The sequence below is a fragment of the Manacus vitellinus genome, unplaced genomic scaffold (assembly GCF_001715985.3).
Source record: "Manacus vitellinus isolate BGI_N305 unplaced genomic scaffold, ASM171598v3 scaffold_20_pilon, whole genome shotgun sequence".
Classification (NCBI taxonomy): Eukaryota; Metazoa; Chordata; class Aves; order Passeriformes; family Pipridae; genus Manacus; species Manacus vitellinus.
The window spans coordinates 4,779,432-4,806,977 of record NW_021939471.1 but is presented as its reverse complement, the minus strand read 5'-3'; the positions used below and the strand labels follow the sequence as shown (position 1 = coordinate 4,806,977).

Here is a 27,546-nt window from a genome sequence, read left to right as displayed (position 1 = left end):
CAGCTGGAGCTGTCGCTCCCTCAGACCGCCCCTGCCTTTGGCTCGACCACCGAGCTTTGCGCTTCGGTGTCTTTCCCCCCGTTGCAGCGGGTGCCGTGTCCCAGCGGTGTTCATTCCTGGCAGGGATACCCATCAGGGCATCACCCGCCTCCCGGGCGGCAGCGCTGCTCTTCCGTCACCGGTTGCATCTGCTCCCAACTCCTGCTCCCTGAACGCCTTTTGGCTCCTTCTGGACACCTGCACCTGCTCCTGCGCATCTCCAGACTCCCAACGCTGCCTGCTCGGGAGCCCCAGGAGCGGTCCCTGTGCCCGGGTCGGTGCTCTCTCCCTGTTCCTGCTGTGGCCGCGTCGCCGGGCAGCCTCTGCCCAACAGGTGCGGTACCTGCGTGGTGCTCCCAACCTGCGGGACTGAGCCGGGGCGGGGAGCGGGGGGAACACGGGGAGGGAGCGCTGTCCTTCCCCGCGGGAGCCGTGCGAGCTCCCGGCGGCAGCACGGGCTGCCCGCCGCCCTTTGCTCCCGAACTGCGCCGCGCCCTCCGGCCGCGATCCCCCGGGAATGACAGGAAAGTAGGTAGAGAGTGGCCAGGAGGGAGCCCTGGGGTGCATTGGGAAGAGTGTGGCCGGCAGGTCGAGGGTGGTGATACTACCCCTTTACTCAGCCCTAAAGAGGCACATCTGGAGTGCTGTATCCAGTTCCGGGCTCCTCGGTACTAGAAAGGCAAGTAGTTACTGGAGAGGGTCCAGCAGAAGCCACAAAGATGATGAAGGGTCTCACGAGGAGAGACTATGGGAGCTGAGCCTGTTCAAACTAGAGAAGGGAAGACTGAGAGGGGACCTCATTAATGCATACAGATACCTCAAAGTTGGTGCCAGACTCTTATCACTGTTGCCCAGTGACAGGACGAGAAGCAATGGCCATAATCTAAAACAGAAGTTTCATCTCAACGTGAGGAAGAACGTCTTTACATTGAGGGTGGCAGAGCAATGGAACAGCTGCCCAGGGAGAGTCTGGAATCCCCCTCTCTGGAGACATTGAAAATCCCCCTGGACACCTTCCTGTGTCACCTGCTCCAGGTTACCTTGCCTTGATAGGGGGGTTGGACTGGATGATCTCCAGAGGTCCCTTCCAACCCTAATGATTCTGTGATTCCCTGAGTCCAAGCTGAGCTGTGGAAGACACCCTCAAGCACAGCTGTTACGAGGCACACAGACCCACAGAGCTGCAAATACATCACCCATTTAGGGGCCTCCAACAGGGCTCCTTTTCTCCAGACACACCTATGGGCTGTGCTCATACTGCACTTCCCTTGAGTAAGGGCAGAATAGGGGCTACCTGTCCTATACCTCCTCACTCATCAGTTTCAGGCTGTGCTCTGTGCCCCACTGTGGGTGTCTCTGATGCCTTCTCTACAAAAAGGTATTGACTTACCCCTTCTTTGATGTTTCCCTGCTTGCATCCCCAAGGGTCATGTTTGCTGCAGTATTACATTGCTCTGTAACCACCTCATTGAATGGTTCTCTGCCACCACTCCCCAGTCCTTTCCTAGACTGGTTGCTTTAAGACACAGGAAGATTGGAGTACATCTTCACTTAACCATTAGGGAAAGCAGCAGATTAACTTCACGAATTTAGACAAATTCTTTCCTCAGCAATGTCACGTTTAACTGTTTGCTGTGGTGCAGCTACAGCACACTCAAATGCTGTGTTACCTGAAATCTGAATAGCATGCACATCAAAAGCCTCGAGGCTTCACTTAAAACATAATAGCATTTTTAACTCTCATTTGCTTCTCACACATAGCATATGCCACTCAGCAGCTGGGGGAACCAGCATACAGACACTAACAGATTTAACAGGAAGGCACATACAAGATAGTCCTTCACCCTGATGCTGCCCTGTTCTTTGGATAGGTCCTATCACCTTTTTTTAAAGGTTCTGTATGTGAGTGGATTTGCATGTCACCACGCATGTTCTCAGCCTGTACTGTTCCTTGGACATACCTTTATGTGCCATTTCCACTACAACATGATAACCTGCAGCCTAATGGAAGACTAACTGATCTGCTGCTAGAAACCATATGTCACAATATAAAGCCACTCTCATAAAAGTGTTATGACTAAGAGAAGCTATGCTGTACAATATTAATTCATTTAAGTACCTTGTATCTGCTGGACAGATTACTTGAATTTAGCCTGAAAATGTGGTCATGAGAACTAAAGCATATAGCAGAAAAAACATCTTTCCAGTACTTCTCCATTTGAACTGACTTGAGATCTAGTCCATTTTCAGAGCAGGTACGTGGGGACACAAGTACCAAGTGAAAATGAGTGCCTGGAGGGTGCTTTGATTTTTCACTCACACTCTTAGTAATGGGGAGTATCAACAGAAGGTGAAACTCCACATGCACAATCTCAGTCATGCAGAGTACAGATCAAACACATAGGTCCTCATTCTCATATTCTTGCTAAGCAAGAGAGCAGTAACACGAACCATGCCCTAAATGCCATGAAAAGGGGTAAAAGGGGTTCAGAGGAAAAAAAAAAGGCACATTTTCATGGGAAAGGGTTATTCCAGCTTGAAGTCATTTTTCAGCAAACAGTGCCCTGTCTTAATTTGTAAATTCCATTTTTTTTTTTTAATTTAAACAAGCCCACAAGAAGTTTTATTGTGTTTAAAGGACTAGCATCTAGAACTGTTACAGCTGAAAATAAAATACTTTTGTTCGATGAAAACACTTTTCCTTCTTACTCTTCTGTCTGGTTTAACCCCAGCCAGCAACTGTGTGGAGCTGCCTCACAGCTGCTCACTCACTTCCCCCTCCTCCCTGTGAGATGGGATGGGGAGTGAATCAGAAGGGTAAAAGGGAGAAGACTTGTGGGTTGAGACAAAGACAGTTTAGCAGGTAAAGCAGAAGTTGTGTACAGAAGCGAAACAAACCAAAGAGTTAATTCACTGATTCCCATGGGCAGGTGGATGTTCAGCCATTCCAGAAAAGCTGGGTTCCATCACACCTGATGGTGACTTGGGAAGACAAACACTATCATGCAGAGTGTACCTCCCTTCCTTCCTTCTTCCCCCAACTTTATATACGGAGCATGATGCCATATGGTGTGAAATATCCCTGTGGTCAGTTGGAGTCAGCTGTCCAAATTCTTGTGCACCCCCAGCCTCCTAGCTGGTGGAATAGGGTGAAGAGCAGAAAAGGGCTTGTCTGTGTGTAAGCACTGCTCAGCAATAATAAAAGCATCCCTGTTTTACCAACACTCTTTCCAGCACAAATCCAAAACACAGCACCACACTGGCTACTGTGAAGAAAATTAGCCTTATCCTAGCCAAAAGTAGCACATCCTCCAATTTTATCAATGTTCATGAAAACTTATGTTATTTTTCACCAGCTTTTTCCCAATACTACTTAAAAATTTACACTGATTTTTTTTCCACCCCTTCCTCAGGATGACTCAGTGGCATCAGCTACAGCAACTTGATTCCAAGTTTTTGGAGCAAGTTCACCAGCTATACGATGACAGCTTTCCCATGGAGATCAGGCAGTACCTGGCACAGTGGCTGGAGAACCAGGATTGGTAAGCTTAGAAATTAGCCTTTGGGTTGTGTGATAAGCAATGTTCTCATACATACAATTACAGGCAGCAGCAGAATACTGGTAAAGCAAGCTGCTTAGGTGAACCTTTGCTGGTAGGATGCTTTGCTGTGTGGGTGCTGCAGCCTGTGTTCCTGCCCCTCTTCCAGGCTTTCTAGAGGGGCCTGACAGCTGGAATAAAACTGTCCTAGAGCTCATATTGTCCTCATTTGGTCTATAACAAAAGCAGCTGTTTTAAGACCTATCAGTTGCTGTCTTGGTAGCTCAGTCTCTCACTGTTCAAAGACTTTGAACTTCTGACAAGATGTCTGTGAAGTGTACACCATGCACACGCATCAGGTTCACTTTTAGATTCTTGATGTGCATGAAGTGAGCAAATGAATTTGCACACAATGTGGCAAGAATAATACAGAGAAAACCAACATTTCTCTATCAAGGAAAGTAAAGTCAAAGTTAAGAGAATGAAATTGGCTTATGTTGGAAAGTCATTCTTACTGCTTGCATATTCTACAACTGTAGTGGGGGATTAAAAATAAAGTACACCTGTAATGCATTTCTTGGATGCTGTATTAGAAAGGTATTTAACACAAGCATGCCTTAAATTATTCTAGGGAACACGCAGCCAACAACGTATCTTTTGCTACGGTGTTGTTCCATGACCTGTTGTCACAGCTTGATGACCAATTCAGTAGATTCTTGATAGAAAACAACTTTTTGCTGCAACACAACATAAGGAAAAGCAAACGCAATCTGCAGGTATGCCGGGGTTCTATACCTATACATTTGCTTGAATTGCTTCAGTAGTGCAGTTGGATGCCTCTAAGCAAACTACACCCTGCCATGAGGGATATTCACAGAGAATGCGTGAGAATTCTACTTTAAAATCCAGAATTCAAATGTCACTCCGTTTTTGTTTTAATTGGCTACAGTTAGAAAGTTACAGTTTACTTACAGGTACAGTTACAGTTTCTGAGAGCTCTAGGAAAAGGGCAGTTGCAGTTTGTAAGGTGTTTACTGTATGTATTTGGGGCACTTACTCAACTGCAGTTTCACTTAACCCATGCCCTCCCCATCCAGTTTCCTCAGTGTCCTAATAAGACACTTTTTTTGATGCAGAAAAAACACAGGGAAAGAAATCCTTCCTGTATAACTGCAGAACTGCAGTTAAGAGCAAAGGACTTGTCCTTAGGCAGCACTCTGCATTGCACTGTACTGGGAAAGAAAAGGGCCAAAGCAGTTGGTAGTGAGTGCCAGTGCAGGACATATCCCTAGTGGACTTATTAGTCAGTCATCCACTCCTCCCTGTAGGGCTCTGTGCCAGAGGGTCTTCCTTCACCACAGCCTAATTTCCACTCACTGAGCTTCTGCTCACCACAGGTAGGTGACCAGGGGACTGTTTTCTGAGGAGAGAAGATGACCTGTATTTATACCATAGTACCTGGAGATCAGCAGTGAAAGATCAGTCAAGAAGGCTGGCACAGCTCAGCGACCCCCAGGGCAGCACCATCCTGAGCAGAGCAGGGCGATATCAATCCACAGCATGTTCCAGCTTTGTATGCATGTCAAACACTAAGGTTGAGTTTCCACCCAGCCTTGACCACATGTTCACAAGTGGCAGCTAATATACCTTCTTTACATCACTGAGCAAGAACTGTACCTGCCAGGCTAGAACACTGCCCTTCAAAACCTTCATATGTCAGAGGGTGGGAGGGCGGCTCTCGAGAGATGAGCTCTCTTTAGGACTGTAGGATAGTATCTCACTTCTCCCAAAAATGTCTCTGACCCTTTCCTGTTGTTTTATCCCAGTACCATCTCATTGTATGCTAATGCTAATGAACTAAAATGAAAACTCACTCTTAGAGCTGGTTGCAGCTGCCATACCCTGTAGTCTTGGAGCAGGCTATGAACACAGTCACTCACCAATCTTTTTGCCAATCTGAAGGTTACTGAATGACAAGCAATTATGTATGTGAACTTAAACAATAGACTGTCTCTAATGCTAGGATAACTTTCAAGAAGACCCAATACATATGGCAATGATCATCCAGCACTGTCTGAAAGAAGAGAGGAAAATACTCAACAGTGCCCAGCTGTCAAATGAGGTAACAGTCTTGAAATGTCTACTGCAGTTATATCTACCCTTTCCTATTATTTGGGACAGGGGGAGTGGATGAAGACTGAAAGGGGAGACAGGCTGTCCTCTCTCTGCCCAATAATATGTTTCTTAAAGACAGAAGAGTGAGCACTTATATGTACCAGCTGGACAACCCTGATGCACACCAGCTGGACAGCATGGCTTGTTTCTGCTTTATGAAGCATTTGGAGGACAAATGGCCTGGAAATAATTTTTATTCCTTGAGTGATGTAAAAGCTATGCTGGTTTTTTAATGCTTCTGTAGTATGACATAGCCTGATGTGCTCATTGGATTTTATTTCAATAACTAGTGCTTATCTTATTTAGCAAGCAAAATTTTAGCTTTGTTCTGCTGCATTTTACTGCCAAATTTACTCTATATTAAGCAGCTGAGCTTGATGCTTTTCTGGACTGTCTGTTTGGGAAAATGAGGCATCATTCTCCTTCCCAGTTATCTCCAAGTGTTTCTTTTTATATTTGGTGGTTTGGAGTTTTTTTGGTTTTGTTTTGTTGGTGTTTTTTTTTTTAATGAAGCCCTTTTCTTTCCTCTGAATCATAGAAGGCCATATTCTTCTCCTTCCTCATCTGTTCTCCAACTTACTTTTTTTTTTTTTTCACCTTTGCAAGAACTGTTCTGCAATAAGGATTCTGCAATTAGGAAAGGCACGCAAAATACAGAGCTAGATGTAGTCCACTTACATAGAAATAAAGTGATGACTGACCAAGCACATTAAGTTCTGATACTGAAATACCTCACTTTCTGGCAAGTTTTTGTATGAGCATTGGTAGTGTGGGAGGAGCACTCGGGCATGGGGTCTACTACAACAATGTCCAAAACAGCTCCTCTAAGAATGGGACTCTGACAGAGTCAGAGTAGCTGCAGCTACAACAGCTCTTCAGTTCTGTCACGTGACATAAAGCACTTGCTACTGCATTTCCAGTATGCAATAAATTTGGGTCATCAGAAAGGGAAATGGAAGTATAGAATGGTTTGGGTTGAAAGGGACCTTAGAGATCATCTCATTCCAGCCACCTTGCCATGGGCAGGGACACCTTCCACTAGGCCAGGTTGCTCAAAGCCCCATCCAACTTGGCCATCACTTCCATCACTGTTTAAGGTTGGCACTAGGTACAACACCATGCCCTGCCTCTGCTTTCTGTTAACTGCTCTCATTTCCCAAAGCTGAGAAGACAAAATACAAAACAAGCACAATAATAAGCATCATAAAAACCAAAGGAGAATCCCAAATGTCAGAGCATGCTAAGATTGCTGTAATAGTTTGACTTAAATCTGTGATGGGGTAAACCTTTGCCAGTTTTCCAAAATAAATACTTTAGATGACCTCAGCTTAAGCTGAGGCGTTCATGAAAGCAGCAATGCAAATCTGACTGTCCTGCATTGGAAGAACAGCAAGTATCTAACACCAGTAGTTCTGTTAATGAAAAATTCTGTCTTTCACATTACTGCAACTGAGTGATGTCATGCAGTAAGCTTCCTGACTCTTTCAAAGAAACTATACAGAGATGTAGTGTGTGCTTGAATATGCTGTAGGAAAACAGCTGCATGCTAAGTTACCCCTTATGCCTGTACACAGACCTGTATTGTTCCTGCTCTTACTCCATTTCTCCCCATATCCTGTATGGATGAATCTAATACTTGATGTAAATGTCATTCAGCCTTCAGGGTGGTTGTTTTCTTGAAGTACATTTAGGAGACACATGAAGCTAAGCAAACAAGAGAATGGATTTGTGCAGAGAAAAAACAGATATTGCTGTGATGAAAAAAGTGCAGCATCACCACATAGCAGGCATTTTTAATCCTCCCTTGTTTCTTGCAAATTCTCCTGATCTTGATTTTATACTACAAAACCTTAGTATGATTTACCAGAACAAGCCGTGCTTCCTCAGGTTGTTTGCCAACAAAAGCCACTAACCTACATTAACAAAAAAGGTATTTGCTGTCATGAGTTACTCTGGTTTAACTTCTGTTGTTGCTTTGCCTCTTCTCTCAGATGGAAGTGGGGGGCATACAGAACACTGTGACTGGGATGCTGGACAAACAGAAGGAGCTTGATACCAAAGTTAAGGCTGTAAAAGCCAGTGTTTTAGTAAGTATAATATAACTTTTTGTAGTAGTGTTTGTTGATTCATAGATGTCTAAAAGCTTTCAGTACATAAGATGTGATAAAATAGCAAATAAAAATAGGATAGTGGTTTGATTTTCAAGTCTAACCAGTGATTGTCTGAAGACAAAAATTATTTGTCAGTAGCACCATAATACAGATTAGTAGTTAACTCATTTAGCAAGGTCAAATTTCTTGTGCCTAAATTTTTGCAACAAAAATTTTACCCATCTGAAATACTAGCAACCAAGGAAAACCTCCTAAATCATATACTGACCAATTTGTTATTGCCTGGAAGATGTATTTTTTTTAGCATATTGACATAGCATATTTTTTTAGTTTGTTGACTTAACAAATACAGTCACAACAGAAAGTTTTCTCCAAACATTACTTAGGAATTACAAAGTTTAAAATGCTGTGTGCTGTTCCAAGTTTTTCCACTGTAGCCTCGTTCTCCTAAACTCTGTGAACTTATATGACTAGACAACAAAGACATATCTATATTTTTTAATTAACAGATTTCAGTTAGCTGAGACTAAAGAGGGAGAGTGAATAGAAGGTGATGAAGTTTAGGGATATTTCCTGTTAGGGACTTCCAGGAAAAAGCATTGCTGCAAAACTGGACTTCATGTCTGTAAGGGGCTGGTACCAGGCAGTGCCTGGCATTACTTGAAAATATTGAATAATTTTGGCCACATTCATTTGTGCATTACAGGATGTGGAGCAGGACATCAAGACATTAGAGGATATGCAAGACGAATATGACTTTAAATATAAAACCTGGCAGAATAGAGGTGAGTAATTTTTATACTGCATATAGTTTGTCAGAGTAAACTCTGCTGTCTTATGTCAGGACATTAACCTAATGATGCACAGCCAAACTTACTGGTAATTTCCCTCCTTTATTAATTCTGCTTTATGCTGAAACAAATTTCTGAAAATGCATTTTCTCCATCTGTCTTTTGTTACAGGCAGAGAGCCTCCTTGTTAACACAATATTCCTTTGTCCTTTACATCCCTTTGCCAATAAAAGCAGTAAACCATATAGTGTCTGTGACCATTCAACCACACATGTAATTAGTGTAGTTTAGGCTTCTCTTTGCCATCTTGTATTTCACAAATGACTTCCTGCTTCAGGTTTTGTAGCCTTTTGTGTACCAAGGGAAACACATGCAGCTCTAAGTCCACACTGGTTTCTTTATACAGATCTGTCTCTGTTGTTAAGGAGGCAGTAAACATTTCCTCCCTTAAGCTTTAAAGATACACTTCACCTGACATTAGCCAGGCAAGTCCTCTTCTCTCCACAGCATTTCTCCCACCTGTGCTTTAGCACTCCTTCAGCCTCATGTTCACAATTTGGACTTATTTTACAGAACATGAGTCCAATGGAGTGTCTCAGGAGGAATATAAGAAAGAACAGATGAATCTCCAGAAGATGTTTTTATTACTTGACCGCAAAAGAAAGGTAGTGCTCGAGTTTTCTTTCAGAAGTCAACAAGTCTTCATTTTAAGCAAATGTTCATTTTCATTGAACTGACATAAACTAGCAGTAGAAAAGGGGTTTTTTTATATATCAGTTGAACTGAGATTTCATTCTTTCCATCCTTTTTGAAAATTCAGAATCTCTGTAAGCAATTTTATTTCTCTTCTAGCAACCTTTATCAAACTCTCTTGGGTAAAGTTAAAAGAACAATGAGAAGGAAAAGGCATCATACCAATAATTATGTTCTTGAGGAAAAAATTATTAAAAACCTGCAGCTATATTAGAGTTAAATATACTCTGATTGTAGTGCTCAAGTCTACAGCAAGCACTGGATGAGCCCAAATACACACTTGGGACATATATGGATGCAAGACACTGGCTCTTCAGAGTTCAGCAATACTGAATATGGTTTGTTTCTCCACTTAATCTAGCAAATACTCCAGCTGAAAAAAAAGTGCTTTTAGAAAACAACCTCTGTTGACAGAATCTATTATTGAGGGGTTTGAGGAGTTTTGCAAGACAGATGAGCACTATAAAACAGTACTTAGTTTTTGTGTATTAAGTACTTTTAATAAACAGGGTAATTTCATTCTCTCTGCAGGAAGTGGTGAACAAGATAGTACAGCTGCTGCACAACACAGAGCACACACAGACTGCTCTTATTGAGGAGGAGCTGGTGGAGTGGAAGCACAGGCAACAGACAGCATGTATTGGTGGCCCACCCAATGCCTGTCTTGACCAGCTACAGAACTGGTAAGTCTCTAGTCAAAGACAGAATTGAAAGCATGTTTTGAAGGAACACCAGATCTATGAAATATACTGATTATTTATATTATGCATTTTCATTCTGTCACAGCATAACTATATTTCATGTATTTTATTACCTCACCACATTTCCCATGAGCATGAAGTGTTCTCTGTGCACTGCCTGGTCCTTAGGGACAGTCACCTGGCTGATGTCTCTGCATTATTATATTATTACAGTGCAAAAACATGCTAAAAGTAATAAGATTGTGTAACTGTAGGTTTACCACTGTTGCTGAAAGTCTACAACAAGTTCGTCAGCAGCTCAAAAAGCTCGAGGAACTGGAACAGAAGTTTACCTATGACTCTGATCCCATCACAAAAAATGAAAAAGTTCTGCAGGAGCGAACAGACAGTCTCTTCAAACAGCTCATCCAAAGGTAATGGACCAGAAAAATCTTTGTGTTTGCATGAATAAATAGATGGAGTGCACCTTCCCTACTGTTCCCTCAGTATTTCATGAATCCTAACTCTGCATTTCATGAGGTTTTCCCTAAGTTTGTCTCAAACATTAAATTACTGATTTTGAGATTTATGCTCTCTAGGGTTTCCAGAGCTTCAGGCCCATGGAAAGGGTTTGTTGATCAGTCATTACTGAAGTTAGCAGGAGCCTTGCTACAGGATGCATTGATTTACAGAATTAAACTCCTAGTCTGTTAGTCCATTTCTTGCTTCAAGCTTCAACCCTACAAAGTTCAAGTAAAGAGAGGCAAGAAACAATCCACACCAAGTTATGCCCAAAATAAATACACACTAGATTCTCCAACCCTTTGTCTCTGAATACATCCTCTTTGCCTTCAGCACAGGGAGGCCAGCCCTGTCTATATCATCTCTATGATGCAAGTTACTGTAGCTGGTAATTGCCCTGCATAAGATCAGAGTACCAGTCTGTAAATATATACTAGACAAAAATTAATGCTACAGAAGACTTGAATCTATCAGATAAGAGCAGGGGCTAAGATACAGTAGTCAACACCTTCTTATGGTGGCTAGAACCCAGGTTTCCAGAGTCCCATTCAGATGCTTTGATCACTGATCTTCAGCTGAAAAACACAGGTACTGCTTTCAAGGGAAGTGAAGGCAACAAAGAAGAACTGTACAACTCCACCTGCTGTTTATGTTTCTTGCCTGTGAGTACAATGGAAGGAAAAGTCTCCAAGCTACCAAGATTTATGTCTACACAGCAGAGTGCTATACAGAGTGCCCAAGCTAGCAAGTTTGGGGTATGTAGGAACAGGTTAGCCTCAGAAGTTTGTTTTGTGGGGTTAGCTAGCCCTCATCTAATCCCCAGCTAGCATGTCTATCTCTTGGACACATGTTGTCACATAGCACTGTCACCATAAGAACTCAGCAAGCCCTGGGAATGGCAAATGAAGCAACTCTCCTCACTTGGACTGTGCTAATTACATCACAGTGTTTACTTGCTGTTGATTTCAGAGAAGTTTGATGTAGCAATCTCCCTGCTCAAGCCATCAGTGCATTTAAGAAAAGCCAAACCTCATGAAATCACTTCTTACTTGCAATATTTTTAGCCCCGTTGAAACATTTGAAAGGAAGAGACACACACACACACACCTCTGTGTAGATAGAAACTGAATGAATAAAGTGTATAGTACTAATGGTAAATCACCATTTTTTTAAAATTTGCTTTTTATGTAAGTTCTTATTTCTTAAGGACAACATTGATAAATCAAAGTGCCTTTAATCTGTTCATTCATAGCTCCTTTGTGGTAGAGAGGCAGCCTTGCATGCCAACACATCCTCAGAGACCACTAGTCCTGAAGACAGGAGTACAATTTACTGTAAAGCTGAGGTATGTTTTCCCCCTTCCCTGTTCCCCTTTTGTGGTAAGGCTTTCATGTCATTGGCTTCTTACAGCTGAGAGGATTGTACAGCTTGCACTGCAGCCCAAGTGCTAAGGTCAGGAGGAGGAAAGTGCCATGTGCAGGTGGCTTTCTTCCAGCAAAGATTAACTCACATTCAGGTTTTACTCTTTACCAATAGTGGTATGTATAAGATTGAGTGTATAAAGAAACACAGCTAAACAGCAGACACATGCAGACCACTTTGTCATGCCAAAGAGCAACTCGTTTGTTCATTTAGTTTCATCTCTAAATGCTGTCTTATATGGAACAAGCTTGAAGCCTGTATGTGGCCCTGAGTGTGCTGCTTAAATATCTGTGATAAGCAGTGCCATAGGGAAAAACCCATCTTGTGCAATTGCTGACATTAAAAAATATTTCTCTTTCCAGACTGCTGGTGAAATTGCCGGAACTGAACTACAACTTGAAAGTGAAAGTTTTATTTGATAAGTACGTTACATTTTTTCCATCCCTCTCTACGCTAATGGTAAACAGTCCCCATGTTCAAAAACCATATTATAAGTGCTGAGTAGGCCAGGAGCAGGCTGGTTCTCCATGGCAGCAGGTATTATATCCTTCCCCTTTTCTTACCCATGCCCTTGCTCTAAGTCTCTCTCTGCCATTAGAGACATGTCACAAAGTACAGCTGGCCTCAGCTTCTTGCCACCAGCTCCACTGGGATGCACCAAGGAGAGCTCACTGCTGCTAAGTCAGGCTGGGCACAGGGCAGCACCCAGGCAACAGCTACTCCTCTGGTGTGGGTGTTTCACTTGGATTAGCACAAAATGAAAACACAGAATTGAACTCCACCATTTCCAGTCACATAATTCAGTCATATCTCTAAAATATCTTCTAGGGTAGCATGTAGAAAGGAATATTGTTATAAAGCTGTCCTTGAATTAGGGGTATAAGCAGTCTACCTATAACATAGGACATGATCTCAGAGAGAAAAAAAAAACATACAGCAATCTAAACAGACAATACCAATCTTGTATTTTTATAAACAGTTCAGGTGAATTTAGCACTTATTTTAAGGGCAGGGAAAGAAATGTAACAGGCTCTCCAAAATAACAACAGGGACTGTGCTTTTAAGAAAGCAAGTGGGTTTTTGTGTTCCCATTCAAGTAATTCTGTTCTTGAAATGGCCCTGGAGTCCAGAAACTTGCATGGAATAGGGAAAAGGTAAAAAAATTCCTGTGTGGATGTGGGAGGTGGAGCTTTGAGAAGTCCACCACATAGAATGCCACTCAGTAAAATCCCAAGTGGTGGGAAAACTGATTCAAGTGATGCAGCAAATTTTTCAATAAGTTATGTGATTTAAGAGTAGACTTAGAGTGACAGAACTATATTTTTTGTCCTCAGAGCAAGAGTTAAAATCTATATAGTAAAAGAAAGGACTTCCTTTGATTATAGAGCCCCTATAGCAACATTTAAGCCTTAGTAAAAAACACCCTATGTGTAACACAAGATTTACTTTGACTGCTTGAACCAATTGCTTCCTCTTTTGCACAAAAATGTCACAAAAGCATTTTAATCAGTTCTGACAGCTGCTAAAAAAACCACATGCATTTTCTCTGTGGCAGAAGCTTTAAAATATTTTTGTCTTTTTTTTTTCTTTCTTGACAGAGATGTAACTGAGAAGAACTCAGTCAAAGGGTACGTGGCATCACAGTTTGATATATTAATGTTAGATTCTGTCAGTGAATGCGATACTTAATTATTTTTTCCTCTCTCTTTGTGAAGGTTCAGGAAGTTTAATATTTTGGGAACAAACACAAAAGTAATGAACATGGAAGAATCCACTAATGGAAGTCTAGCAGCAGAATTCAGGCACTTGGTAGGAGATTTTTTTTTCTTTGTTGATACAGCCATTAAATTTTATGGGTAGAGAGTGTGGTAGGAAGGAAACAAATTGCTTTTGTTATTGAAGTAATTATTTGCTTTTGTGTAAGAGGAACTGTGATTATCTCTTCTTTTTCTCTGTTCTTTCCTTTTTGAAATATTTGGCCTGTTGCAAGCGAAAGGCAGTTGATTGTCACTGAAACAGGGACAGAAGTGAAAACAAGAGTATTTGCTGCCATACAGCTTATGCTGCAATGAGTTCTTTGGAGGAGGAAGAAAAACACCTAGAAATGTTGGTTTGAGCCTTTTAAATGAAGGCCCATGGATAGGAAAGTGTAAAGAACTTTGAGTCTGGAAGATGAAAATCATCTAGGAGTGGGCAGCTAGAAGGAAGTCAGTGCCTTCAACAGACTATACAACACTTTTGATCTGCAGATTGTGAGAGGACAGATTAGTTTCATCATTAAAAGGAAAGGAAAAATGCAAGTGCAGAACCACTGAACATGGAAGTCTCCCTTCACTGTCCAGAACAGAGACTGTCTAGAGCCTATCATCCAGTTCAGAGGGGTACTTTGATAAACCAGTATTTCATCTGATCCTAATTTCATACTGCTTCTGTTCTTAAAAGACCTCTTACATTAAGGCATCACATCATAACTGTGCAATATCTATTTTCACAGATGAGAAGTTTATAAAAGAGTGGTAGTTACTTACAGTTTAATGCTTTGGCTTCCACAGCTTAGAACCAAATAGAATCAGGCACTAGTGCAGGAAGTTTGTATACAGAAGAGTAACTACAGCATGCAAATGTTTCTATCCTGTACCACTTCCATTTGTGGCTGATGTAAATGAGTGACAGGGTTTTTTGTTTGTTTGCAGCAACTGAAAGAACAGAAAAATGCAGGAACCAGAACAAATGAGGTAAGCAGCAATAACCTTCTTTTCGTAAAGTTTTTGCATAATTCTAAAAAGGCATTCAGGCATTTAAGACAATGCTCTCTGCTCAGCCCCATGAAGACACACACAGGATGACAGATCATAGGGGAGGAGTTAAGTGTTCCTAGAACCTGATCCCTGTAGGAGGTGTCTGCAAGTGAGAACTACTGCCAGAAGGGCAATGGTGCTCTCTCCCTCACTGGCATCTAGCTTTAACAGGACTTTCCGGCAAGCACAGATTTTTTTTCTGTGACTTCTAAGTAGTAGTCAAAATAAAAAGTACCTAGAGAGGCAATTTTAGGAAGTCATTGTCACTTGACTTTGCCCTGTGAGCTGTTATCGAGGTCTAGAGCAGGTAGCCATGGGCAGAAAAGAGCTTTCTTCATGATAAAACCCCATTACCTTCACCCTAGGAATTTGCAGTCCCTGAAAAGTTTTCTTTTAATTTTTGTTTTTAAAGGGTCCTCTCATTGTAACAGAAGAGCTTCACTCTCTGAGTTTTGAGACGCAGCTGTGCCAGCCTGGCTTGGTAGTAGAGCTAGAGGTATGTCTTAGATGAAACAGATGGACCTAAATTGCTGTATGTCACTCATCCTGACAAATCTAAACTTTTTTTTTTTTCCAAGTACTGGCATATCAAGTACTTCAGTTATTTCAGAGTATGTGAATGACACTTCATACCTCTGTATTGACACATACAGTGAGAATGCTGTCAGATCTCTGGGTAAATAAGAGTAGATGTGCTGTGCAAAGTGTTTGATAACCAACCCTGTAGTTTAAGCCCTCTAGGTATTTATTTCAGAAGCAATATGCTATGAACTCTGCTGCTACTATCATCGGTACTGTCATAACTGACACTAAATGAAAGTCTTTATTAGAAAAAAAAAAAATCACCCAAGTCTTTCTAGTATTTCATCATACTGACATTTTCTCCCCTACATAAAAACCTCAATTGAAAAAGTTAAGACTATGCAAGCAGAGAATTAAAATGGAAACAGGTTTGTGGGTAATCTCAAGGAGGATTGCAGCAGCAGTACAAGGCAGCCTGACACGTTTCCTTTTGTGCCCCATTCAGACCACATCCCTTCCCATTGTTGTGATCTCAAACGTGAGCCAGCTTCCCAGTGGATGGGCTTCTATCCTGTGGTTCAACATGCTGTCTACTGATCCCAAGGTATTTGCAAGAAAAAAAAAATGGCATCACATTCTCTGTGTAATTTTCAAGCAGACTTTTTGCTGCAGATGTATGCAGACTGTATGCTGCACTTTTTTCCCTTGCAGATGACTTCATAACTTTCAGGTGTAGAGAGAGGCACAGTGACTTACTTCCCTGTCCTAAGCAGAACAACATTTGAAACCCACTTAAGGGTAGTATACCTGTATTCAATATATACAGAACACACTGAGGAGCCAGATAAACATTTAAGAACTAAAATATGGTGCACTTGAGTAATCCAGGAATTCTGGGAAAAGACATGTCCAAAGCAGAGCCCCAGAGACAGCCTTTCCTGGTAAAGAGCGCCTGTCAGAATAGGAGCCTGCTTTTGCAGAGTTGTCTCAAGCTGACATCCATTCTTAAATCTGTATTTTGTTTTGACAATACACTTTTAAAAACTCAGGTGGCATTCCAAAATTAATGTTTATTAACTATAGGTTGTATTTTTCTTTTCCATTCTAGAACTTGTCCTTCTTTCTGAGTCCACCCTGTGCAAAGTGGTCTAAACTTTCTGAAGTTCTGAGCTGGCAGTTTTCTTCTGTCACAAAGAGAGGACTTAATGCAGATCAGCTGAGCATGCTGGGAGAGAAGCTACTTGGTATGGTCTACTTTCATCACAGATGGTCTGTTTGAATTAAAGCTAATTCTACATCTTCTCTGCAATCCATTTTAAGTTTTCATTCTGTTCCCATGCCTTTACCACTTATACAACGTCACTGTAGCAATGAAGCATTTTCCACTTTTCAGTATGGTAGAGCTTGTAAATGAGATCAGGTCATGAAAAAAAATCTGCAGTTCTAACTTAGGAGTCTTATGCATTAGAGCAAGGCAGATTGGGGCTACTTCTGCCTTTTTAAGTAACACTCATGTTTAGTCAGTCTTTGAAGTGGCTGTTTCTTCGCATCTTTTTGGCTTTGTTTTCAAATCCACCTCCATTCATTTTAACTTCATGCATGCCCCCAACTACAGTGGGGGTTTACTCTGCCTGCATGAGCACAGTTGCAGTATTAAAGTGCAAACACTATGAAACCGCTGAAGGATATCAAGTTGAACATTTCCTAGATGACTGTGCTTAGTGAGAGCCTCAGCAGCCATGAGTTTTCTATCCAAACTCCTTGCAGTTTGCCTGATAGCTGGGGCACTTGCATAGCAGACTCTAGATAAAAATACTGTTGTTCAGTATATTCCACCACCCTAAACTTTTGGAAAGCATTTATGTTTAAAGGTGTTTGACATTAGTGTGTCTAGGTGGCAAGTAGAGCATTCCAGTCTCTAACTCACTTCCTCTAATTTCCCTAAGACATAAGATCCAACAAAAAACAACTGATTTAATAGATTACCTTTCAGAAATCTGCCAAGAGAATATTTTTATTTTTAATTAACCAACACACAGACAAAGAGACCAATGACATATTTCTGTGGTCAACTTGCATTTCAGAACTGCAGAGACTTTGTCAAGCTCTGGTAAGAGTAGGAATGCTACATTTATCTCTACAGATAAAAATATCACACTGCTAAAAAAAAAAAAAATCCTGGTCATCAAACACTGTATATTCAGGATTCCTTAGTGCAAGGAGACACAGAACCAACAGGGTGCCAGGATACAACTTGCCTACTGTTTTTGCAATGTGAAAGTTGACAGAATCTTGATCTTTTTAACACTAGCAGCATCAGAAATGAGCCCTCTAACCCAGTTTATTTTCAGAAACATGAGAGGGAAAAGCATATTTATGATCTCTAATGGAAAGAATTTGGCTCCGACTACAGTTGGGGTCTGCAAAGCTGCAGCTACTGTAATCACAGCATAGGATTTTTCTTTGTGGTTTGGATGTGATTATGAAACACTGTTGACATAAAAACAAGACCAGGGGAAACGATTGCAACAGGAGCAAGATGGGTTTGTGGCTGGGGTAGATCTAGAGTCAAGAGTTTCTGGGGCAAAAGCCTACAAGTCACCAGAACAGAGACAGGAAAGTGCTTAATCTCAAAGATATTCTAAGGTCTGCTGAGCCCCTATGGAAGAGCTTGTGGGCTGCAGTCTTCTTATTTTGCTGGAAAAAACTGTGCAAGCATTCAGTCTCCTTCCTGGAAGCATTTTGAAACTGGCAAGTGTTAGGTGTAGCACAGCATAGAAAGTGTCAGTATGAATTGGTTCCCATTATGCAAGGTCTGATGAAATAATTTGGTTATCTTAAAACCTCATCAGAGGGGAATTTTTCATGGCTACTGCAGGGGGAATTTGCAAGCACAGTAGCCTGCCCTTCCTTTTCTTTCTTAGTCCAACAGCTGAGTTGTACATAAACACTGAGAACTTGGTTCTTTAAGTACTTTTAGCCTTACTAAGTAAATTATGGAACACGACTGAAATCAGTTTATTGTGTTCAGGGCAAACAAGTGGAGGATCTCACGATGGCCTTATTCCTTGGACAAGATTCTGCAAGGTATGAACAAAGTTTAAAAATTGAAATGGAAGAAGCTCATTTTAGTTTGTTGTGGGTTTTGTTTGGGCATTTTTTGTTTGTTTTTCCTCTAGGATACCTTCTTTTTTAGTAACATAGGCTAATTATTCTAAAGCTTACATGGTCATGGCAGGTTTTGGTGGTGGGGTAAAGTAGCAGCACCAGGAGGAAAAAGGGCTTGCAACAGCAAGGAGAAGATGATTTTGAGATTCCTTTAGATCCATGTAAACTCTATAGAAAAAAATGCATCTTTCAAACTCACCATCTTCATTATTATTAATATGATGGCTATTAACAGAATAGTTCTCTATTTTGATTATTACAGAAAATGTAAACAAAACAACCAGCAAGATGAACAACTCTTCTGTATCATAGTGAAGGACATTTCCTAGACTAGGGGCAACTGGATTAGGGTGAAGATTAGAACAGGGTGGCCAAGAGGATCAGTACAATGACAGAAAACCACATCATGATATTTCATGCAATATTGGCTGTAGCAAAACAGGAGGGCTCTTCATGTTTTCTTTCTTTAGACCCTTAAGTGGTATAGATAACCCAGAGATTACAGCAGGCAGGAGCAGATGCCAAGGGAAGAGCAAAGTTCTGGTGACCTACAAACACTTGAGTTCATTAATATGGATGTCTCATGAGAAATTGAGATCCAGGTCTGACACTGAAAGTGTCTCTAAGCTCAGCTGCTACCCAGCCTGGGCAAAAGTCCCATGGGATGGTTTGTATGTCCAAGAACCCCGACAAGAACAGTGCCCAGGCAGGAACAAAAGTCTTATCTGCTCTTAGACCAGCACTGTTGCACATAAGAGGTGATGGATCACATGTTTGTGGGTACTGTAGGCTCAGACAGGCATTTCTCTTGCCCTAAGGTTCATTAGCAATGGTTCTTGTCCTTCTGGAGTGGAGAGACAGAAAAAGTCATAAGAGAATATGGGCAGGGGGGTGGAAGAGAGGGAGAAAAATGCAAGAACAAGTTGATACTGGCAGGATTGAAACCTTGCTTTCCCCTGTGCTGCTTAACAACACTCATGTCTTATTACCCCTGTTCTCTCCCGTCCCACTCCTGCCTTTCCATATTCTCAATTTCAGGAAAATATAAATGATAAAAATTTCCCCTTTTGGCTGTGGATTGAGGGAATCCTGGAGCTTATTAAGAAACATCTCCTGTGTCTCTGGAATGATGGGTAAGACCTGAGTGAAGTTTAAAATGGGGTCAATTGCCTGAGACTTCTCATTTAGGCTAGCAGTTGCATCCTCAGGTTGTGAGGTTGCTTGTGCAAGTGAATTCTAGTAATGAGGAAGCCTCTGGTGAGGCAACTCTTAAAAGCAAGAACATCAGATGACTGAGCTGTCCCATTTAAGTCACAGAGCAGGGCTTTGAATGTAAGATTATATTTTGTTTTGCCTCTACTCCCACTGTAAGTTGGTTCTCTCCACACCCTAGAACAGAGCCAAGGAAAATTGAAGGAAGGATAAGTCATAAAGCGATCATCTATCTTTAAAACCAAAAAACCAAATCCCCTACCCAAACAAACACTATTGTGAGCCGCCTGGAGGTGGCAGCAGCCAGACTCTGAACGCCTGTACCTGCACTGTGCACCCTTCACTGATTCTAAGGTTATTACTAAGTAGAAGGACTCTGCCAGAAGGAAGCATAGCCCTTTAATACTGGTTTAGTAAACTTTTGATTCTGGGATTTCCAATTTCTGCCAGAACTAGGTTTATCCAAAGTCAAATCCTGCATTTTAGCTTTAGCCACATTATGAAACACTATCAAGTAGCACACTCACAGTGGGGCCTCCTAGTATCCCACAAGTCTGCAGGATCCATAACAGCAGGTTTGCTTTTGTCTTGCTACATTCAGCAGCAGGCTTCACATTATTACCCCCAACTCCAGAGGAGTTCTGTCAAAGCCCTCTGTAGTAGGCTTGTTTCACTGCCCAAACCCTGCCTATTTCTTTGCTAAGTAGACTGCAGTGCAGTGGGAACATTTCCCACCACTGTTGAGGCAGAATTGCAGTTCCTGCTTGGTGTTCCACCTCAGTGTGGTGATGTGCCTACAGGATTGGTTTTGCATGTGGCTTTGATAGAGGCTTGAATAACATTGCTCTTTGCTCTCAGTTGTGAGAGCAAACCCCCACTTAGGATTTAACAGAAAGAGGTGCAAGTTAAATCCTGAAGGTAATCAAACTCAGAGGTTTAGTACTATTAGGTTTTCCTCTCTCAGCAGGCTTTGATGGATAGTCACAAATCGTTTTTTCCTAGAAAGGCAAAAAGAGAAACCAAAGGAAAAACTGTCCAACTACAAAGATATTTCAGTGGGAAAGAGACAAATCCACAGTATTCATTAGGACAGAGACTCCTTTGCTTACAAGAGTAAGCATTACAGCCTCAAGAACACTTGCCTTTCTTTGTACTTGAGAGATAAGGCAACAAAAGACTTTCATTATACACAGGATATTGACTACCAAACACATTTAAAAGCAAACAAAACACAAAGCTCACCAAACAAATGGCCAAAGCCCTAAAAAACAGGACAGTTTACAGCATCTGAAATTCTAAGCAAAATCATGATCATTTAGTATTTCTTGTGCAAAACCCACTTTTCCCCCTGACTTATTGCACACAAAGACAGTAGCAGTACTCAAAAGTTCATTATTGATGCAGTATTTTGAGGAATAAGAAACAGTGCAGTGAAATTCTGACTTTTTTGGGGGGGGAAGGAACACAAAACCAAACAATAACCAACAAATCAACCAAAACCAAACAGCTGGAGCTTGGCCAGGATTATGCCCTAGTACTACCCCCCCAGTACCTGTTCAGATTAACCAGTCTCTTATAATCACCACATCAGCCTCCTTGCCTATGCAGTAACATTTGCTGAGCATAGTGAGTTTGGGGGGTTGAAGTCACACAGGCTTAAATACTTCCTCCAGAAAACATGCACAAGGAACAAAGCAAACCCCACACCTGTAAGAATGCAATCTAGTAGCTAGCAACCTTTGTTTCATCAGCCAAATAGGAGAAATAATTGTTCTTAACGTACTTCTGAAGTTAAAACTAACTGCTAGCTGGGATCTGACCATATTATGCACATATAACTCCATTTCTGCTCCCAGAGCCCAGCTTTGACAGCAAAAAGGACAATCTCTTTTATTCTTAAGTTCAAAAAAAATGTTTGTACAAGCCACTAGGCCAAAGTGAGAGTGCTGAGGGAAGTTGTGGTGATTCATGTCTTCCATGGGGCATGAATCATCACCTGACTCCAGCCTGGCAGTCCTACTGCTAAGCTTTCCAGCTGTTCTCAGGACAAAGCCTTTTGCAAGTACTTCAACTCTTAAGTGACAAAAGCTGTTAAGTTTTCCTAGCTAGCCCAGCACAGCTTAGGTTTTATGTTGAGGAGTAACTCAGCTCTTTCTTTTCAATGTTACAGCTGCATTGTGGGTTTCATCAGCAAAGAGAGAGAACGTGCTTTATTGAAGGACCAGAATCCAGGAACATTTTTACTAAGATTCAGTGAAAGTAGCAGAGAGGGAGCAATCACATTTACTTGGGTAGAGGGATCTCAAAATGGTAAGTCAGTTACTCTTTGTTCATCTACTTACATCAGAACAAGAAGTCTTTATGCTCTTCTCCTCCACACTGAGGACCAGCACAACACACCACCCCAGCAGCCCCCACCCTTACAAGCAGGGGGTCACAAGCAACAGCAGGCACGTGCCATACTTGGTGTAGCTCAAGCCACACAGTGGATTATTCAAGGTTTCAACTAGGACTAGTAACACTTCCAGGGTACTGCTTTTGGCCTGGAGATTTGACAGGAAAAACTGCCCAGACTGTGTACCCTGCCTCCTTAGGGTCTCTCCCAGCAAAACACATGCACCTCCATCTTCTTCCAAACCCACATCACCATCTTAATCAGAGAGTTCTTTCCTAAGAAAAGGTCACTACAGCCACATTCATCATTACTGTTCTCTCCCCATACATTTTATGTGCAACACTCCTTTCTCAAACTGCTTTCTCAAACTCATGGCCCATGGAACATTTGTCCTTCCTCCCCAGGTAAACCACACGTTCACTTACTTCATTTTCCAAGCAGTTCTCCTTCCTCCCATTGTCCAGAAGGGCCAGTGAAGATCTCACTTCATCAGTTAGCTGGACTATTCTCTCCTCCTCTCTCAAGGAAGCCTAGAGACATCACAGCTGCAAAAAGATATAACCTCCCTCATATCCAATCAGGGTTCTCCCTTCATCACACTAATAATGAGCCCCACCTGCCACCATGATGCAGCTGTGGACACTTCACTTGGATGAGCTCCAAACCTACTACGGCTGGAAAAGAAACTGCTGAATGAGCTTGCACTTCTTTCCTTTTGCAGCCTTCATACCTGAGACATCCAAAAATGAAGCAAAGAAGGGTGATAGTTTTTGGAGCACTCAGGGAGGCTTTATCTGTCTCTCCTTATGATTCATAAGAGCTTCATGTGGCGTATTTGGATCAACCTTCCTAAAGGGCAACAGTGTTGGAATGATATAATTTGGAAGAAGGTTGAAAAGGTAGCACAACTTAAATTAGTTAATGAAATATCAGTTAACGAAATGTTGCAGTTAATTTCCATGGACAAGTCACATCAGTCATTCTGAATACAAAGCACATCAAGAGCCATCACTGTGTGCTATTCCCCCATATGCCTCCCTACCCCACAGAACAATTATGTTCCCTTTGACAGGTATTAAATATTTACCTGCAGCACAGTAGGTGTCATCCAGGTAGGCCTTTTGCTCACGTGATCTCTGAATTTGTAGAAGTGGCTGCAGCTTTTCTGAGCAGTTTCAGAAAAAACTTTGAAACCCCCTTTAAGAGTTGCTGCTTCTCTCCTCTGCAGAGCTCCAGTTCCATTCGGTAGAGCCCTACACCAAGAAGGAGCTCTCTGCTGTGACTTTCCCCGACATCATCCGCAACTACAAAGTGATGGCAGCCGAAAACATTCCTGAAAATCCACTGAGATTTCTGTACCCAGATATACCCAAAGACAATGCCTTTGGCAAATACTACTCCAGGCCTAAGGAGGGTGAGTGCTTTACATGGCTGATTCCATGTATATTGTTCCTGATGTACTTGGGCACTGTGCAATTCCTGTGGCATGGAAACAAAGGAAGCAGTTGGCCTGAATTTCTTGGCAGTCTATCCCATGGTGAGCTAAAAGGTCAGAAGAGGCACCTGAGCTTTATAGGTTAAGAAAAGGTCTGTTTTTAAAGAGGCACAACATGAGATCTAATCAGATCAAACCCTGAAAACCTAATTGTCACTGGCCCTCCAATTCGGCTTTCATGCGAGCCCATGAGCTGTTTCAGAAATGTTAAGTGCCCACTAGCAGCTGGAACATGACTGGCTATGGAAGGGGGTTTTTTCCCCATTTTCAATAGGGGAAAAGGAAAAAGGAAAATCTGACTAAAAAATGGAATAAATTAACCGTAGTGCTATAAAATGCATGATGGCGAGACTTGCACATTATCTGGGTCACAGGCTTTATTTTTGGTACAATGAAGATGGCAATGTGAAGTAAACTTGCAAAAAAAACCAAACCCACATGCTTGTTTTTTTTTTTCCTTGAAGCACCAGAGCCAATGGATTTGGATGGTCCCAAGGGAAACGGCTACATCAAGACTGAGTTAATCTCTGTGTCTGAAGTGTAAGTGTCCACAAAAATGCTGTATTTTTAAGAACTGATCATAGTTATTCAGCTGTAGTTCGTGTCTCTTCACAGTATTTAAGGTGTAGGTGCCCCTGCCAAATATTTCCTCTCTGAGGATCATTCATGCAGTGCTGTGTTTAAAACACCATTTTTAGACAAAAACCCTAGAAACTTGCAGGTAGTTGTACTGACAAATGATTTCTTAAAGACTTGTTGGACTTCCTTGATTAGGATGTGCATCCCTGAGTAGTCCTAGTTCTCACTTAAAGCCATTTGGCTGGCTTTGCAAAGCCTGGTGTATTGCTCACAGGCCAGGTCTTCTTCACAAGAGGCCTCTTTAGTGGCCCTTCTGTCCTCAGCGCCAGACATGGTAGCCCAGCTGTGCCGCATTTCTTTACTGAAGGTTTATCCCTGCTCTTCTGCATTAGCCACCCTTCCAGGCTCCAGTCTCCAGAAAACCTGCTCCCCATGTCTCCTGAGGAGTTTGATGAGGTGTCTCGGATGGTGGGCCCGGCAGAGATTGACACTGTGGTATGTATCATGAACCAGCCCTTTGCAGGGTGCTTGAGCCAGAACTTGCTTTTTGCCTTTTTTTCCCCTCCAGATGTACCTCGGACACTTAACACAAGTGAACACTTCAGAACATGTCTCTTCACACATGTAGGGAAAGCTGGGGATCCAGAGTTAAACTGGGATTGCCATCAGTTGTTCTTTCCACCTGTCTGTGGGGATAGGGGTGAAGAACAGGAGAGCAAAGCTTCCTGTGTGTACCTTGTAGGTGGAGGGAAGACGAGAAGGGAGGAAGGAGCATTGCTGTAGTCCTTCCTGTGGGGTCTGGGTGGGGAGGGCCTCTAGAGTAGGAGTGCAGTTTGGATGTGTTGCTCTGGCACTGCTGCCAAGATTCTCCCTGTTAACAGAGCAGTGTTGTCCTTGCAGGATGTGCTTCAGAAAAAAATATCAAAATTAAAGTATGGGATTTCCCCCCTCCCCGGGTAGTTGGATCTTAAGGTGTGAGTCTGGTTTTATTTAGGGAGAACATGGTCATGGTCTGGTTAGCAAAGACTTGAGTATTAGGGCTTACTTGGCTTGTTTAATGGACATTTCCTTTTCTTGTTGCAGATGTGTACACATATGCAGCTCTGAGCTTTGGTTGAGCTTTTTACTGCGTCGTTAACGTGGCTGATTCGCTTTCGCGTCCTGCGCTGCAGTCCATGCCTTGGTGACACGCTTTGCTGCCATTCTTTGGTTTCTCAACCTGAAGGTCCAGTAGCAATTTTTAGCTAATGGAAATATCAACAATAGCAGTCTCAGTAGCCTCCTCATGTGCACTTCTTTGTTTAGTTAGCAAGAGTGGAGGAAGAGAAGAGGATAGGAATGTGAGGTCCTCAGCGAGGATGACAGGAGAAACACGCATTCCTGTTTAAGGGAATTAGTTAAATGTAATGTTTAAAACAGTTGGCTGTACATAGAAGGCTTCAAAGGAAAGCTGGTTCTTCTGCAGAGGTTCTGCTCAGAAAGCTTGCGCCTTCTGTGTAACTACTTCTGCAGAACTTCCAGAGCTTTGAATTTTCATCTGCATCACAGAAAGGAAAAGGGAAACACTCTACAGATACATGCCACACCAAATCCATGTGCTGTTTAAGTTTGCTGTGGTTTTAGCTTTTCTAGGCATGGCATGTTGAAAGGACAGAAAATGTTACCTGCATTTCACTTTTGCGGTTTCTGTAAGGCATAACCTTGCGTAGGATGTTTAGCACAATCTTTCACATAAAGAGCATTTCTGACACCACCTTAAAGCTGCATTGGCACATGCTGAGCTTGCAAATCCAGGTGTACAATCAGGACTAAAGCTTCTGCAGACTGCAGTCATGCTGTCTAGCAGAGTATCAAGACAAAATGAGAACCTACTCTTAAAAAGGGTGCAGAAGAGCTTGAAGTATGTTTTTAGCCTACCAAGGTGAGGATTTGGTCACTTCTATCTCTTACAATAATACATGCCCCATTTAGGTTAATAACAGGTGGAATGGAACTCAGTTTTCTCATGCATTATGAACCAGGGCATTTATTTAACTGTTGATTTGAATAGCTAGAAGATCCTACAGGCTTTGATAATGAAGTGGTTAGCGATTAGGGATGAGGCACAGGAAAGTGAGAGAGTTAAATTTATACAGAACAACAGCTGCAGGACATGCAGTTTGTGGTACTTAAAGGATGAAACTGTGTTTCCACCAGAGGAGGAACACATTTGTTTCTCAGCATGTTCGAAGATAATTAACAACTCACAGTTCAGAGGCAAGGCTGTCTCAGGCAGCTGGTCTCTGCACCAGGGGTATCTATTAGTGCAGACTGCTAATTAGCACACAGAGGAACAGAGGGACTGCAGAGCACTCGTGCTGGATCCCACCGGTTCAGGTGGAACAGCAACAGGAACAGGGCAGCTGGCTGTAGCAGGGGGTTGGACAAGGTGACCTCCAACTTCAGCCCCAGCCCAGCGGTGACTCAGGTGCTACTGCAGCCTCTCCCCCCACTGCTGTCTGTCTGTTCCCACCACCTGGGAGAGCAGCAGTAGCCCACGGGACTCACAGAGGTTACAGAGCTGCTTCTCTAGATCCAGCAGCTGCTGTTTGGGAGATAAAGGACTGGAGCAGTTTAGGGTGTTATGCCCAAGACGACTGATGTGCCCCCTGCAAAAGCTCGGGAGAAAAATTAAAGGACCTATACGTATTTAAAGGAAAGCATTGCCAAACTGACTTATTTTTGGTGCTCTGAGTTACTAAGGTTAACAGTGCTACAGGATATCACAACTGGTGACTTACTGCTTTTATCTTATTGTAACTAGCTGAATGTGTATCTTTATTGTTAATACAAAAAGCATTTGTTTCTTGAGCTACACCTTGTACTCATGTTCCATATGCAGCAGTTTGTCTTTATTACTTTTATATTTGTTTTATCAACCAGAGTGAAATGTTCTTCTGAGATTTAAAGCAGTAGCCTTTTTCATGGCTTAGTTTTTCCAGTAGTTCTTAAAGTAGTGATTTTTCCACAATGGAATATTCTTTTGCCATTTTAAATAGATGGAACTGTCAGTTGACATTTTTGTCCTATCTCTTGTTTGTTGACTACTTTTATTACAAAGATGATGTGTTTTCCAGTAGTTTACTACTCTGTATCTCATTTTAAACTTGCTTGTATAACTAAAGTGTTAAAGCTCTGAAGCCTAAGGAGGTATCAATGCTATTAATTCTCTATATTGCAGCAGGTCAGTCTGCTCTGGAGTACTTAGAAGGTGCCTGTTAACTTTTTTTTATTATTGATTGTATCACTTCACTGATTTGTTTTCTTCCCCACCCAAAGTTCAATAAACTGAACTTGAATTTCTAA

At 42.0% G+C, this 27,546-nt stretch overlaps 1 protein-coding gene across 1 annotated transcript; it reads left to right on the top strand.

Moving 5' to 3' along the window:
• Positions 1 to 134: 134 nt before the first annotated feature.
• STAT1 (signal transducer and activator of transcription 1) lies at positions 135 to 27,546 on the top strand. Its single transcript, XM_018071708.3, has 24 exons — positions 135 to 373; positions 3,453 to 3,581; positions 4,210 to 4,354; positions 5,602 to 5,700; positions 7,745 to 7,840; positions 8,571 to 8,649; positions 9,229 to 9,320; positions 9,940 to 10,091; positions 10,364 to 10,522; positions 11,863 to 11,955; positions 12,395 to 12,454; positions 13,631 to 13,660; positions 13,748 to 13,841; positions 14,726 to 14,767; positions 15,243 to 15,326; positions 15,858 to 15,956; positions 16,461 to 16,596; positions 18,384 to 18,439; positions 19,559 to 19,653; positions 21,903 to 22,042; positions 23,356 to 23,541; positions 24,087 to 24,162; positions 24,594 to 24,696; positions 25,285 to 27,546. The coding sequence occupies exons 2-24, from the start codon at positions 3,454 to 3,456 to the stop codon at positions 25,306 to 25,308; spliced, it is 2,268 nt and encodes a 755-aa protein (XP_017927197.1). The 5' UTR covers positions 135 to 373; position 3,453; the 3' UTR covers positions 25,309 to 27,546.